This window comes from Lithobates pipiens, unplaced genomic scaffold, assembly GCF_037356315.1.
Source record: "Lithobates pipiens isolate NorthernLeopardFrog02 unplaced genomic scaffold, aLitPip1_a1.2 Scaffold_1, whole genome shotgun sequence".
In the NCBI taxonomy this organism is placed as follows: Eukaryota; Metazoa; Chordata; class Amphibia; order Anura; family Ranidae; genus Lithobates; species Lithobates pipiens.
Genome location: NW_027507685.1, coordinates 208,861,418 through 208,876,001, shown reverse-complemented (window position 1 = coordinate 208,876,001; position 14,584 = coordinate 208,861,418). Strand labels below are relative to the sequence as shown.

Here is a 14,584-nt window from a genome sequence, read left to right as displayed (position 1 = left end):
TCTCTAAAAGTGCCTGTGAGGCATTAGGTGGTCATTGGGATGCCTTCAGACCTGCAACTTAATATGCTTGGGGAGGAAATAGACTAGTGGAGCTGGATTAATTTACATTTATGTTCCTTTATCTCTGAAGGTTTAACAGTATTTTACAAAGTTATCAGATAGTCATATCTAGATAACAATAATCATGCAATTTATCTATTTACTCATCACATTTTATACATTTTTATAACCTTGTTGTAATTTACAGATTTTCACATCCTACTTTTTTAATGAATAACAGTGAGAAATAAGGGCCGGATGTGTTCTTCTAGGTATATATAATGGGACAGCAGAAACACATCAATACAGAAGACCAGAGAGGCACCATGTACACCTTCTTCATTCTTCTGCTCACCATCTGGCAGACTCAAGCAGTCACTTTGGTAAGTCTTATCAGAGATTAAATATTATTAACTACTGCTATTTTTTTTAGGGAAATGTTTGTTCTTTTATCTTTTGGAAATACAAACCACAGTTCATATGCAGATAAAATAATTTGCAGACAATGTCATTTAGTTTCATCTGTTGTTTCTTTGTCAGTAAATATATTTAAAGCAGAATTATAGCCTTGCACTAAAAACTATGTGCTGCAATACTTTAAGCTGAATTCCAGGCAAAAAGCTAAATGCAAAAATGGATCGACTTGGGTACAATCAGTTTGCCTATACATGGACTGAATCTCAGCCTGTCCCTGCTGAACTGGCCGAGATTCGACCAACTATGGTTGGCTTAAGTCTAATCTCCCTTGCTACCAGATACATTCACTAATTATTGCAATAAAAAATATTGTATATTGACAGCATTAGAATTTCTTTCAAGATAAATTAAATAGGCCTTTGGTTTTGGCTATACTATCCAGCTGGTAACATACATTCTGCATCAGAACGTATGCAACATTTTCAGGTATTTTTCTCTTTAATGTCTTGTGTCATAATACGTTACGAGCAGGGCCGGCGCTACCACTAGGCGGACTAGGCAACCGCCTGGGGCGCCCTGCCGCCTAGGGCGCCCGGCCGCTGGTTATTTTAACCCCTTCCCGCCGAGCGTACGCAGATCTGCGTACTCGGCTTCCGGGGGGTATACCGGGATGATGCCCGCACCTGCAGGCATCATCCCGGTACCTTTTTGTTCAGCGGGCGATTGGCTATCAAGCCATAACAACCGATGCGGCTAAAAGCCGCTCGGCTGTTATGCCGGAGGAGCGGGAGGGGACGTCCCCCCCTCCCGCCGCCTCCCGCCGCTGTTACCGGTGCTCCCGCTCGATCGGGAGCACCGATTCCTAATGCGACGCCTCCGGCCGCTGGGGAGGAACTGGAACGAAGCCGTAATCGGCTTCGTTCCAGTCTCCTCCTAGTAAACACGGAAGTGACGTCATGACGTCACTTCCCGTTTACTCGGCTGCCAATGGCGCCGGATTTAAAAAAATATCCGGTATTCAGAATCGCCGTTTTCGGCGATCTGAATACACTGAAGTGTAAAGGAGGGGTGGGGGGTCTTTTAGACCCCCGATCCCTCCATAAAGAGTACCTGTCACCGCCTATTACTGTCACAAGGGATGTTTACATTCCTTGTGACAGCAATAAAAGTGATCAAAATTTTTTTTTTAATTTAAACAATTTAATCATTTTAAAATAAATAAAAAAATAACATTTTTTTTTTTAAAGCGCCCGCCGTCCCCGCGAGCTCGCAAAGCAAAGAAAACGCATACGGAAGTCGCGCCCGCGTATGTAAATGGTGTTCAAATCACACATGTGAGGTATCGCCGCGATCGTCAGAGCGAGAGCAATAATTCTAGCACTAGACCTCCTCTGTAACGCTAACCTGGTAACCGTAAAAAATGTTTAAAGCGTCGCCTATTGAGATTTTTAGGTACTGTACTTTGTCGTCAATCCACAAGTGCGTGCAATTATAAAGTGTGACATGTTTGGTATCTATTTACTCGGCGTAACATTATCTTTCACATTATGCAAAAAAAATGGGATAATTTTACTGTTTTGTTTTTTTTTAATTCATGAAAGTGTCCCTTTTCCTAAAAAGTTGCATTTAAAACACAGCTACGCAAATACCGTGTGACATAAAATATTGCAACAATATGCGGGCGGTTTTAACCCTTTATCGGCCGTTAAACGCATACTGTCGCTAAAACAACGGTAAATCGCTGCTAAAAATAGCAGCGCTTTGCCGCCGACGCCCGCACCGCCCCAGTGTGAAAGGGGCCTTAATGAGAATAACATTATGTGAATGTGATGACCATGAAATTTAATTTTAAAATGTGAGTGTATATATATTTATTATGTTGACTGATCTGCCAAATGTCCCCCCAAGTCTGTAATTTATGGGCGCTGGTGAGGCGGAATTGTTGAGCGCTGGTGAAGCGGTATTCTGGGGGTGGAGTCAGGGGCGGGGCCAATGGGGGGCGGCAAAATGAGGTTTCGCCTAGGGTGCCAAAAATCCTTGCACCAGCCCTGGTTACGAGTTTACCTGACTTTTACTTGGTAAGCCTTAGTACAAAGACTACCTGTCTATATATCTATTTCTGAGACTTTAGGTGGGTTTAAGACACCTGCAATGCAGCACATTAACTTTTTAAGTTGAAACCCAGGGAAAATAAAAAAAACATCCTTGCAATGGGGCTCCTTCCATACACTAGAAGGGTTACATTTTCTTACAATATATGCCTGGGATACCAGTAAAAACTACATTTACTTACCTTATGGATTGGTCCCTTAGCAGCTGTGATTTTTATAGGTACCCTAGGCAAAAATGAGCATTTAATCCTTGCAGTGAGAGGGGATAAGTATATTTTTCTTACTTCCCTGGAGTTCACCTTTAGCTTTAGTTGGAACAGGCTCTACTAAAACACATGGATTCTCTCATGTTTATTTTTTTGCGTTCACTGGAAATTTCAGTAAATACATGACAAAACATCAAGTATGAACAAAAAGGTAGTACCAGTGTATACACCTTATTGTTGCAGTTTTCTGCATAATGAAATAGAATATTTAGAGACACTGATATTATTATATTTAATTACTGTATTTATTGGCATATAACACTCACTTTTTCACCATGAAAATTGGGTGCAAAGAGTGTGTGCTTGTTATATGCCAATACTACAATTGGCCGTCAGATTACATACAGTGAGAATCTCCTGTTTACCTAGCGGCCTCTGTAATAGGAAGTCACGTCTCCTGGACCACCATTGGACCACTGTTCTGTCTATCATAGCAGATTCACATTGTATGCAATCTGTCGGCACTTGTCCCTCCCCCCTCTCTCTCCCCTCTGGGCTGCAGATGGGCATCGATCAGGCTGCACTAATGGCAATGGTGAGGCTGCTACATTGATGGCAATGGTGAGGCTGCATTGATGGCAATGAAGAGGCTACAGATGGACACTGAGCTTTATTTTGCTTCAAAGTTCCTTATTTCAAATTTAAGTTTTTTTCCTGAAACTTCCCTCTTAAAATGAATGTGCGTGTTGTACGCCTGTGCGTGTTATATGTTGATAAATATGGTACCTTTTTGTGTTTATCTGTTAGAACAATGTATAGGTTAGTAATGCGTAATATTTTGTCATTTATAAGACGCAGAGTTTGATCTCTGAATCTGGATCTGGATTCCTGGATGAAAATGGAGTCTGTTACTGCACCATCAACCTCCCAGATACCACCTTCCCAGCTGACCGTTTTGAGAAGCTAGAGATATCAAACCGCAACCTGACAATCACTGTGGAGAAGGAAATCACTAAGGTATAAATACTACATTACTTATGTATAAGGAGGGAATAGAGATTAACATATCTCCCAAGGTGTAAAAGAGGGATAAGTTTTTATTATAGGGTATGTAGGCAAAGGACGTACCGTTGCATGCACCATGCCGTGAAGAATTGACATGCCATATATGATTGGTTAAAACACAAGTGAATTATATATATATATAAGTAGGGGTTATAACACACTTCTCAACTTTTAGGGTATGTAGACAAAGGACAAACCCTTGTGATGCAAGATGTTATGTGGGTCATAAAGATTTGATATGTATAATGATTCAAAAGAGAATATAGCACTAAAAAAGTACATTCAAAGATAAAGTCCCAGGGAGCACCTAAGTTATGCAACGGAGATAAACCTGCAGGTGAAATAATAGTCCTTGACCAACACCACAGCAAACTGGGCCTTTTACCCTTGGGATCGGACACTCTCACTGTCAGGAAGTAATGTGAAATCCCTTTTTTTAGAAGAGATGTGAAGTCCTTGACAGTGAGAGCATCAGATCCGGGGTCTAGAGGTGCCTGCCCATTGTGTAGGGGATAACAGGAGTTGATTCATTTTTATGCAGTCTATGGTGAACAGGAGCAAAGCTGATGAGTCTTTCAGTGCTACTAGACCACCTATAATTTTGTGGTCCACTCCAAAGGGTAAGAGGCCTGGTTTGCTGTGGTGTTGGTGGAGGACTGTCATTTCATCTGCAGGTTTATCTCTGTTGCACACCTTAGGTGCTCCCTGGGATTTGAGGACTTTATCTTTGAATGAACATTTTTAGCGCTGCATTCTCTTTTGAATATCTTTGATCATTACCCTCAATACAAGCTAGCTGCTGTCCTTTGTTACAAAAGCCTAAGCGCAGTGATGTTTTATTTATATTATTCAAAAATAAACACCCAAGCGATCTTCTTTACCACAAATTTTTCTTTAAACAAATGAATTTTGCACATTAAAGATAATCCTTCCTCCATGGAAAACTATTATAAATTCAGATCAACTGCCGTCAATTTAAAAAAATGCAAAAATTGCCCTTTTATCAAACTATTATTTAAATCCTAGGGATGCCTCCCCCCCCCCCCCCATTCGGTTCGCAGCAGAACATGCGAACAGGCAAAAAGTTTGTTTGAAAATGCGAACACCATTAAAGTCTATGGGACACGAACATTAAAAATCAAAAGTGCTTATCGGAATTGGTAATGGTGTACAATTATACCCCTACCATTTCACAAAAAAGTGTAAAAAATGTTAAAAAAGACAATAGACTTTTTGAGAATTCCTTTATTTAAGCGGGAGTTCACCTGGAGTCCGCCGTTTTTTTTTTAAAAGCCAGCAGCTACAAATACTGCAGCTGCTGACTTTTAAAATAATGACACTTACCTGCCCAGCGCCCCCGCGATGTCGGCACCCGAAGCCAATCTCTCGATCGTCTCTTGGGTGCTGCCACCGCCATCTTGGGTATGGGAATCAGGAAGTGGAGCCTTTCGGCTTCATTTCCCGGTTCCCTACTGCGCATGCGCGAGAAGCGTTGCGCAATAAGGATGGTCCCCGCTGTCTCTGGGATCCGTGTGTTTCCCAGCAGACAGCAGGGGACCTTTGGAAAGGGGCATAGATTCTGCGGAAAGGGGCGTACCTTCTGCAGAATCTACGCCGGAAGTGGGTGCAGATACCTGTACTGTACAGGTACCTGCACCCCCCTCCCCCCTGAAAGGTGCCAATTGTGGCGCCGGAGGGGGGGAGGGTTCCAATGAGCAGAAGGTCCACTTTAGGGTGGACCTCCGATTTAATGCCTTCTTCTTTCCCCGCTTCTTCTTCCATCTTCTTCTGATTTTCCTTCGGTTTTCTTCTTCTTCCTCCATCTTGTTCTTCCCCTGCTTCTTCCTTTATCTTCCTCCGCTTCTTCCTCCGGTCTTCTCGTCAGACATCTTCCTCCTGCTTCATCTTCCTCTGGCTTCTTCTTCTCCACTTCATCCTCCAGACGATCCGCCTCAATGGGAGTCTCCCGCTGTGTGACGCTTCTATCCATTCTATCCAGACCGCTCTTATATAATGGAGGGTGGGGCTACTCGGTGACCCTGCCCCCCTTTAACGCATGGGGACTTACCTATGGCTTTCCCCGTGTTGTCAGAGGGGGTTGGGGTCCCTCGTTTACGTAAACGGGTGACCTCCCTCTGACAACACGGGGATCTGGGGGTCCCTTTGTTAAAGGGTGCTTCCAGATTCCGATAAGCCCCCCGCCCGCAGACCCCCACAACCACCGAGCAAGGGTTGTGGGGATGAGGCCCTTCTCCCCATCAACATGGGGACAAGGTGCTTTGGGGGGCTACCCCAAAGCACCCTACCAATGTTTACAGGATTTGGTCTGGTACGGTTCAGGAGGGGGGGCACTCTCTCGCCCCCCTCTTTTCCTGTGGCCTGCCAGGCTGCGTGCTCAGATAAGGGTCTGGTATGGATTTAAAATCCTGAAGGGCTTGGTATGGAATTTGGGGGTACGCCACGCATTATTTTTTTTTGCCGTTTTTTTTCAGTGAACTTTTATATGTATTGCCGGGACCGACAACGCATTATAGCCTCGAGTAGTTTTAAATGACTTTTTTTCCTTTAGAAATGTAATTTTGCTGTCAGACTGTTCTAAACACAGGAAACATGCGTCCCTTTACAGGTATACTATAGACACCCCTCAGGTACAAAATTTTAAGGAATATTACACTTTTATCGTTTCACTTTAAGCCTTATTAAAATCACTGCTCCTGAAAAACTGTCATTTTTAAAACTTTTTTTGCATTGATACATGTCCCCTGGAGCAGGACCCAGGTCCCCAAACACTTTTTATGACAATAACTTGCATATTAAACTTTAACATTATCACTTTTGATTTCACCCATAGACTTTTAAAGGGTGTTCCGCGGCTTTTGAATCTGCCCGGAACACCCCAAATTGTTCGCTATTCGGCGAACAGGTGAACAGCCAATATTTGAGTAGAACTCATGTTCGATCCGAACATAAAGCCCATCCCTATTAAATCCCAATTTGAGGAGGCACTGTGATCAACCAAAAACAAGTAAAATTTACCAACATTTATTAATATTAATAATATAAATCACCTAATGTCATCAAACTTGATCAAAGTGATCCAATATAAAAAAAAGTTCCTAAATAATGTCCATGTTATTCACTTATTTAATCTCCACTTACACCAAGGGACATTTCAACTCTTCAGGTATATACTGTGCACATCTACTTCCTTCTGGTAAGGCACTCACCAACTCAACATGCCTCTCATAACACTGTAATAAAACCACAAGATCTCATAAAACACACCCCAAAATGGGATCTATGTATAACTGGAATAAGCAGCCACTTACAAATGATAAAGTATACAAACAGGCTACCAAATATATATGAGAACAGGTAAACAGTAGCACTTAAAGGTAAATAATTAACAGCTAAAAATGTTGGAATAACAGACCAAAAAGTGATAATGTGCATAGAATATTAAAAGTCCATAAATCACACTTGATAGGGTCAGACTATGTGTCAACAGTTGATAACTTCATCCAACACCACACCATGTGACCAAAACATGTCTCCACTCCCTATTTTGGATGTAAACTCACCAGAAAGATTTGTCTCACGCTCTCATGTTTTGGCAATCAAGCAGTTAACCATCATAGGGTTCAGATGAGTTCCATCAGTGCACGTTCCCCAACGGGTAATATAGGAGAAATAAGACTCCAAATAGTGTGATATCATCAAATTAAATAAAGCATTTATTTAAAAAAAATATCCCAATGGTAATATACTCACAAACAGGCAAGGTAAAATCGTGTTCATATGATGGAGATGCCAAAGATACCCTGTCACGGTGAACAAGAGGTATAGTAATTCCTCCCCTGAGCTGATTGTTCAAAACACTCGGATTATTACTTCCAGTGGTGCGTGAATGTCACTTCCAGTTGCTGTACAGCCACGTTGTCCTGGGATTGGCTGTAAGGCACGGCAACCATCTTTAAATACACCCACTTATACAAATAACTAGAAATTGCTTATCAATCCTCACAGTGTCCCCGCAGCAATGATATCTCTAGCATCCACCGCAAACATAACACAGTACAATCCATATAACTTAAAAACGTCATCACAATCAGTTCACAATTAAATACTTTTTAAATAATCAACATATAATCGAAATAGTTGGACTGAATATAATATGTATCAGTTAAAATGCTAATTCAAAGAATCTTGAGCAAACACTTATACAACATCCAGAATTAAAATCATGTAATGATTCCATCAGATTGTAGCAATGTGGGGTCTCTGTTATGTTTCTCCCTAAAATGTAAAGATATGCTATATTTTTTAAAACAGTTATTTATATTAGTCCAATGTTCCGCTTTACATATCTTCACCAATCTTTTTGTCCTCCCTATATAGAATAGGCCATATGGACACCATAAAAGATATACAACAGATATACAACATACGGCGTATTACATGTAATAAATTCATCTATTTGGATTTATTACATGTAATAATCCATATGTTGTATATCTGTTGTCTATGTGGCCTATTCTATATAGGGAGGACAAAAAGATTGTTGAAAATACGTATAATGGAACATCAAACTAATATAAAGAATGGTTTTTAAAAAGCATAGCGTGTCTTTACATTTTAGGGAGTAACATAAACGAGACCCCACATTGCTACAATTTTGTGGAATCGAATGTGTGTTTCCCTCTTTGAGTGGTTCTAATCAGGTGAGGGGCCTCTCCCAGCGGGAGACTAAATGGATATTTTTAATGAAGTGTCTAGCACCTAGGGATGAACCGAACACCGCCCGGTTCGGTTTGCCAGAACTTTCAAACGGACCAAAAATTTGTGCGAACTTTAGAACCCCATTGAAGTCTATGGGACTCAAACGCTCGAAATAAAAAGTGCTAATTTTAATAGCTAATAAGCAAGATATTGTTCTAAAAAGGGTTTGGGGTCCCAGCTCCTGCCCCAGGGGACATGGGTCAATGTCATTTTTTTTAAAAAAAACTAACATTTTTTCGGGAGCACTGATTTTAATGATGAACGGAAAAAAAGTAATTTAAAACTGCTTGTGGTTTTAATGTCATGTCTGGTTCCGGCAATACGGATGAAAATCAAAAAAATGGCATGGGTAGCCCCCCATGTCCATTACCAGACCCTTTGGGTCTTGTACGAATATTAAGGGGAACCCCGTACGTAAATTAAAAAAAGGAAAGGCGTGGGGCTCCCAGGCCCTATATACTCAGATCAGCAGTATACAGGAGGTGCAAACAAGACAGGGACGGTGTAGGTTTGTTGTGTTAAGTAGAATCTGTTTGTAATTTTGAACTGGTACATTTTTAAAGTGTAGCTCCAGTCAAAAAATCTATTTTTAAGCTTTTTGGAAAATATAGGGAAGGGTTATCACCCCTGTATAATTTTTTTGTCCGTCCGTCTTTTTTCATCTCACGTCCTGTTGTTTCCTTCCTTTTGCAAGTAGGAGACGTTTGTAAGTTGGATGTTTGAAAGTAGGGGCCTGCCCTATATGCTCTGCAGAAATGGGGGCCTAAGGTTTTGGTGTTGCCACAACACTGTAAGCCCTCAAAGTGACCCTTGGTGGACGCTGGAGCACCCTTCTGTGAACGATTATATCAAGAATTGTAATTACATGCCATTGTTGAACAGTGGTAGAAAAATTGGGCCTTTGGTGGTTGTGGTTGTGGTGGTGGTGCTGGTGCCACAACACTATAAATCCTCACAGTTACTCTCGGTGGGCACAGGAACAGGCCCTGCTGTGAAATATTATATCAAGAATTGTAATTAAATGCCCCTGTTAAACAGGGCCTTGGGCACTGGTGCTGGTTCCATGACACTGCAACCTCTCCCATATACTCTAGTTGGAGTGCAGGAATGAGCCCTGCTGCAAAGCATTGCATCAAAAATTGTAATTACATACCCTTGTTAAACAGGGGCTGAAAAATTGGGCCTTAGGCACTGGTGCTGGGGCCACGACACTGCAACCTCTCCCATATACTCTAATTGGAGCACAGGAATGAACCCTGCTGCAAAGTATTGCATCAAAAATTGTAATTACACGCCCCTGTTAAACAGGGGCTGAAAAATTGGGCCTTAGCCACTGGTGGCTGCGCCCAGAACCAAAAATGTTCTTCCAAGCTATCAGCAGGATCATTGAGGAGGAAGAGGATAGTCAGTCAACATAACAAGACAGTCTTGAAGGGATGTGACATTCCAAAAAAAAATTATTCGGTTACATCAGCTTCAGGTGCTTGGTAGCTGGTGGTGATCCAAGACTGATTCATCTTTATGAAGGTCAGTCGATCAACCGAGTCGGTGGACAGGCGCACCCTGTGATCGCTTACAAAGCCTCCAGCAGCACTGAAGGTGCATTCCGAAAGAACGCTGGATGCAGGACAGGCCAGTAGCTCAATTGCATACTTTGCAAGCTCTGGCCAGTGATCCATCCTCAAGACCCAGTAAGCTAGAGGATTTTTGGCGGGAAAGGTGTCCAAGTCTGACTTTGCCCCTAGGTATTCCTGCACCATGTAAATCAGACTAATAAAAAGAGAAGGAGCAGCCAAACCAATGATACCACATCCCAGAATTATGGAAAAAATATAGGGTGGGGCGAAAAGAGGTCACAGACCTCGGGACTTTGTGGGTATCAAGTAGACTAATAAATTACAATGGTGGTGATGAAGCAAATAAACAATAATATTAAAAACAAATATTTTTATTACAAAAATATTTTTTTGGTTCTTTAAAAGAAACAACATAAACAATAATACATCCAAAGACAGCAAAGTATACAATTCATTCAAGCTGAGCCAAATTAACCTTTACCACACTCGACATGTTTCACTCAATTCAAGTTTCCTCAGGAGCTTGGTGGTTCAGTTCATTTGTATACTGTATTAAGTAAAATATGAATATTTATTTAAAATGTAATTAGGAACATACAATATATAAAGAAACGTAAATGTTAGGCAAAAATATAAATCAACATACAAAACAAGACAGGGCATATATAGCATGTGGTAAAGGGTACGGAAAGCCAGATCTCACTTCAAATATTATATGGAATGTTAAAGATCCAAAAATTGGAACCAAAGAAAAAATGCTAAAAGCAAGATAGCAAAATCACTAGTAAAGAACAGCCTCAGATTAGCCCCAGTACCATCCTCCTCAGTGCCATCCTCACCCAGTGCCATCCTCCCCAGTGCCATCCTCCCCAGTGCTACCTGTCCCCAGTGCCACCTGTTAGTGCTATCTATCCCCAGTGCCACCTGTTAGTGCTATCTGTCCCCAGTGCTACTTGTTGTCAGTGCCATTTGTCATCAGTGCCACGTATAAGTGCCATGTCTCATCAGTGCCACATAGTGCCATCTGTCATCAGTGCCACATATTAGCGCCATCTGTCATCAGTGCCACGTATCAGTGCCATTTGTCATCAGTGCCACCTGTCAGTGTCACGTGCTATCTGTTGTCAGTGTCACGTGTCATCAATGCTACTTATCAGTGCCATCTGTCATCAGTGTCACGTGTCATCGGTGCCATGTATTAGTGCCATCTGTCATCGGTGCCACGTATTAGTGCCACGTATTAGTGCCATCTGTCATCAATGCCACGTATTAGTGCCATCTGTCATCAGTGCCATGTATAAGTGCCATCTGTTATCAGTGCCCCATATTAGTGCCATCTGTCATCAGTGCCACGTATAAGTGTCATCATTGCCACGTATCAGTGCCATTTGTCATCAGTGTCACTTGTCATTGTCCTGGTGCTCCAGGGCCTTCAAAAGTGTAATAGATAGTCAACAAGTTAGATGTGTAATTTATGCTCCTAGAACACGTGACGTGCTCCCTGCATGTTGGGCCTCTCTATGTGGCCAGGCTGTGAAAAAGTCCCAAACATGTGGTATTGTAATACTCAGGAGGAGTAGCAGAATTTTTTGGGGGGTGTCATTTGTGGTATACACATGCCACGTGAGAGAAATAACCTATTACAATGACAATTTTCTGGAAAAAAAAATTAAAATAAAAAAATCTTAATTTTGCAAAGAATTGTGGGAAAAAATTACAACATCAAAAAGCTCACCATGCATCTTACTAAATACCTTGGAATGTCTACTTTCCAAAAAGGGGTCATTTGGGGGGGTATTTGTATTTTCCTGACTTGTTCGGGTCGCAAGAAGTGAGATAGTCCACCAGTACATCAGATGGGATCAATTTTGTGCGATTCGCACCACAGCTTGTGGACTTTCTAACTTTCTCAAAGACCAAATAATATCCACTAATTTGGGTTATTTTTACCAAAGACATGTAGCAGTATAAATAGTGGCCAAAATTTATGACGAGAAATTAATAATTTGCATAATTTTGTCACAGAAACAAAGAAATATGCATTTTTTTCAAAGTTTTCGGTCTTTTTTCATTTATAGCGCAAAAAATAAAAACCCCAGAGGTGATCAAATACCACCAAAAGAAATCTCTATTTGTAGGAAAAAAAAGACAAAAAATTAATTTGGGTACAGTGTTGCATGACTAAGGCCGCGTACACACGGGCGGACTGTTCGCCCAACTTTGTCCGCTGAACAGGGTTTGCGCGGACAGTCCGCTTGTGTGTGGGGCTTCAGCGGACAGTTTCAGCGGACAGTTGGACGAACAAGGTTTTTCGGAAATTCCGAAAAACTGTCCGCTGAAACCTTGTTTGAGCGAACAGTCCGCCCGTGTGTAGGCTTGTTCGACAAACTAAGTCCCGCGCATGCTCAGAACGGATTTCCACGTCGGAAAGTTGCATTGAAGTGTATTGTACGTTGAAATTTTCGTCCCGTCGTACGTGTCGAAACGTCATCGCGCACGGTTTCAGCAAACTGTTCGTTCGTCGTGTGTGGGCTTGTCCGCCCATGCTAAGTTTGAGCGGACTGTCCGCCGAAACTGTTGGACGGACAAAGTTGGGCGAACAGTCCGCGCGTGTGTACGCGGCCTGAGTCATTCAAACTGTGAGAGCACCGAAAGCTGAAAATTGGTCTGGGCAGGAAGGGTGTTTAAGTGCCCAGTAAGTAAGTGGTTAATATTATTGTTTATTTGCTTCATCACCACCATTGTAATTTATTAGTCTACTTGATACCGGTAAAGTCCAGAGGTCTGTGACCTCTTTCCGCCCCCCCCCTATATTTTTTCCATGTAAATCAGACACTGGCGATGGTTGCTGGAACCGATCATACCTTGGGGCTGCAGACTAAAAAATTGTCTGAACGCATCGGTCAGATGGCCACCTTCTCCACCGCTCCTTATGTGACTGACCGAAGCCTCAGCAACACGTTGTACAGGACCAGGAGTTTGTAACCTCCCAGTCTCTGGGAACGCGTCGCACAGACCTTTCTGCAAGGCCTCCCGGAGATGTCTCATCCTCTGCTCCCTCTGCGACAGCAAGATAAGGTACACAACCTTACCCTTGTACCGTAGATTAAGGAGAGTGGCCAGCCAGTAATGGTCCCTCTCCTTGATACAAAGAATACAAGGATCCATCTGCAGGCTTTGCAGGATCAGGGAGGCCCCGCAGCTTAGGTTAGCTGAGGCATTCGGTCCAGAGTCCTTTGGGTCACTAAGGACAACATAATCCGCAGCCACCTCCTCCCAGCCACGTAGAAGTCCACAGGTTTCTTGGGACTGTAAATCATCCCTAAAAGACTGTTGCTGCTGATGATGAGTGCCAGGCTCCACCTCCATGCTGACACAATCCTCCTCCTCCTCCTACTCTTCCTGTGTGATGGGTGGGACAGCAGCAACACTGTCTGGATAAAGGGGGCCTTGAGAGGCAAGGAAGTCCTCCTCTTCCTGCCTCTGTTCTGCCTCAAGTGCCCTGTCCATTATTCCACGCAGCGTATGCTCCAAGAGGTGGACAAGAGGTACAGTGTCACTGATGCATGCACTGTCACTGCTCACCATTCTTGTGGCCTCCTCAAATGGTGACAGAACAGTGCATGCATCCCTGATCATGCCCCACTGGCGTGGTGAAAAAAATGAGCTTCCCTGACCCTGTCCTGGTGCTGTAGTCGCACAGGTACTCATTAATGGCCCTCTGCTGTGTGTGCAGCCGCTGCAGCATGGCCATCGTTTAGTTCCACCTGGTGGGCATGTCACATATAAGACAGTTCTTGGGCAGGTTCAACTCCTTTTGGAGCTTAGCCAGCCGAGCACTGGCATTAAATGATTGGCGGAAATGCACACAGACTTTCCTGGCCTGCCTCAGGACATCCTGTAAGCCCGGGTACCTGCCCAAGAACCGCTGCACCACCAAGTTAAGGACGTGAGCCACAGAGGGCACATGGGTCAGTTTTTCCTGCCGGAGGGCGGAGAGGAGGTTGGTGCCATTGTCGCAAACCACCATTCCTGGCTTAAGCTGGCGTGGCGTCAACCACCTCTCGGCCTGCCCCTGCAGACCTGACAAAATATCTGCCCCAGTGTGGCTCCTGTCCCCCAAACAAACCAGCGCAAGCACGGCATGGCATCTTTTTGCCTGTGTACTTGTGTAGCCCCTTAAACGCCTACGGAGCACCGCTGGTTCAGAGGACAAAGCACTGGAAGAGGCCATGGAGGAAGAAGAAGAGGAGGGGGTGGAGGAGAGAGGTGTGTCACAACCAGTAGTAGCATTTTGGAGGCGTGGTGGTGGAACAACCTCCAACACTACTGCACCTTGTTCTGCATCCTTCCCAGCTGCCAAAAGAGTGACCCAATGGGCCGTGAAAGA

At 43.2% G+C, this 14,584-nt stretch overlaps 1 protein-coding gene across 1 annotated transcript in view; it reads left to right on the top strand.

Moving 5' to 3' along the window:
- Nucleotides 1-280: 280 nt before the first annotated feature.
- LOC143982485 (olfactomedin-4-like) overlaps nucleotides 281-14,584 on the top strand; it is a 36,576-nt gene continuing 22,272 nt past the window's right edge. Inside the window, exons 1-2 of the mRNA XM_077481241.1 lie at nucleotides 281-422; nucleotides 3,626-3,790. Coding sequence (XP_077337367.1) covers nucleotides 321-422; nucleotides 3,626-3,790 — 267 coding nt within the window. The 5' untranslated portion in view covers nucleotides 281-320. The remainder of the gene's footprint in view (nucleotides 423-3,625; nucleotides 3,791-14,584) is intronic.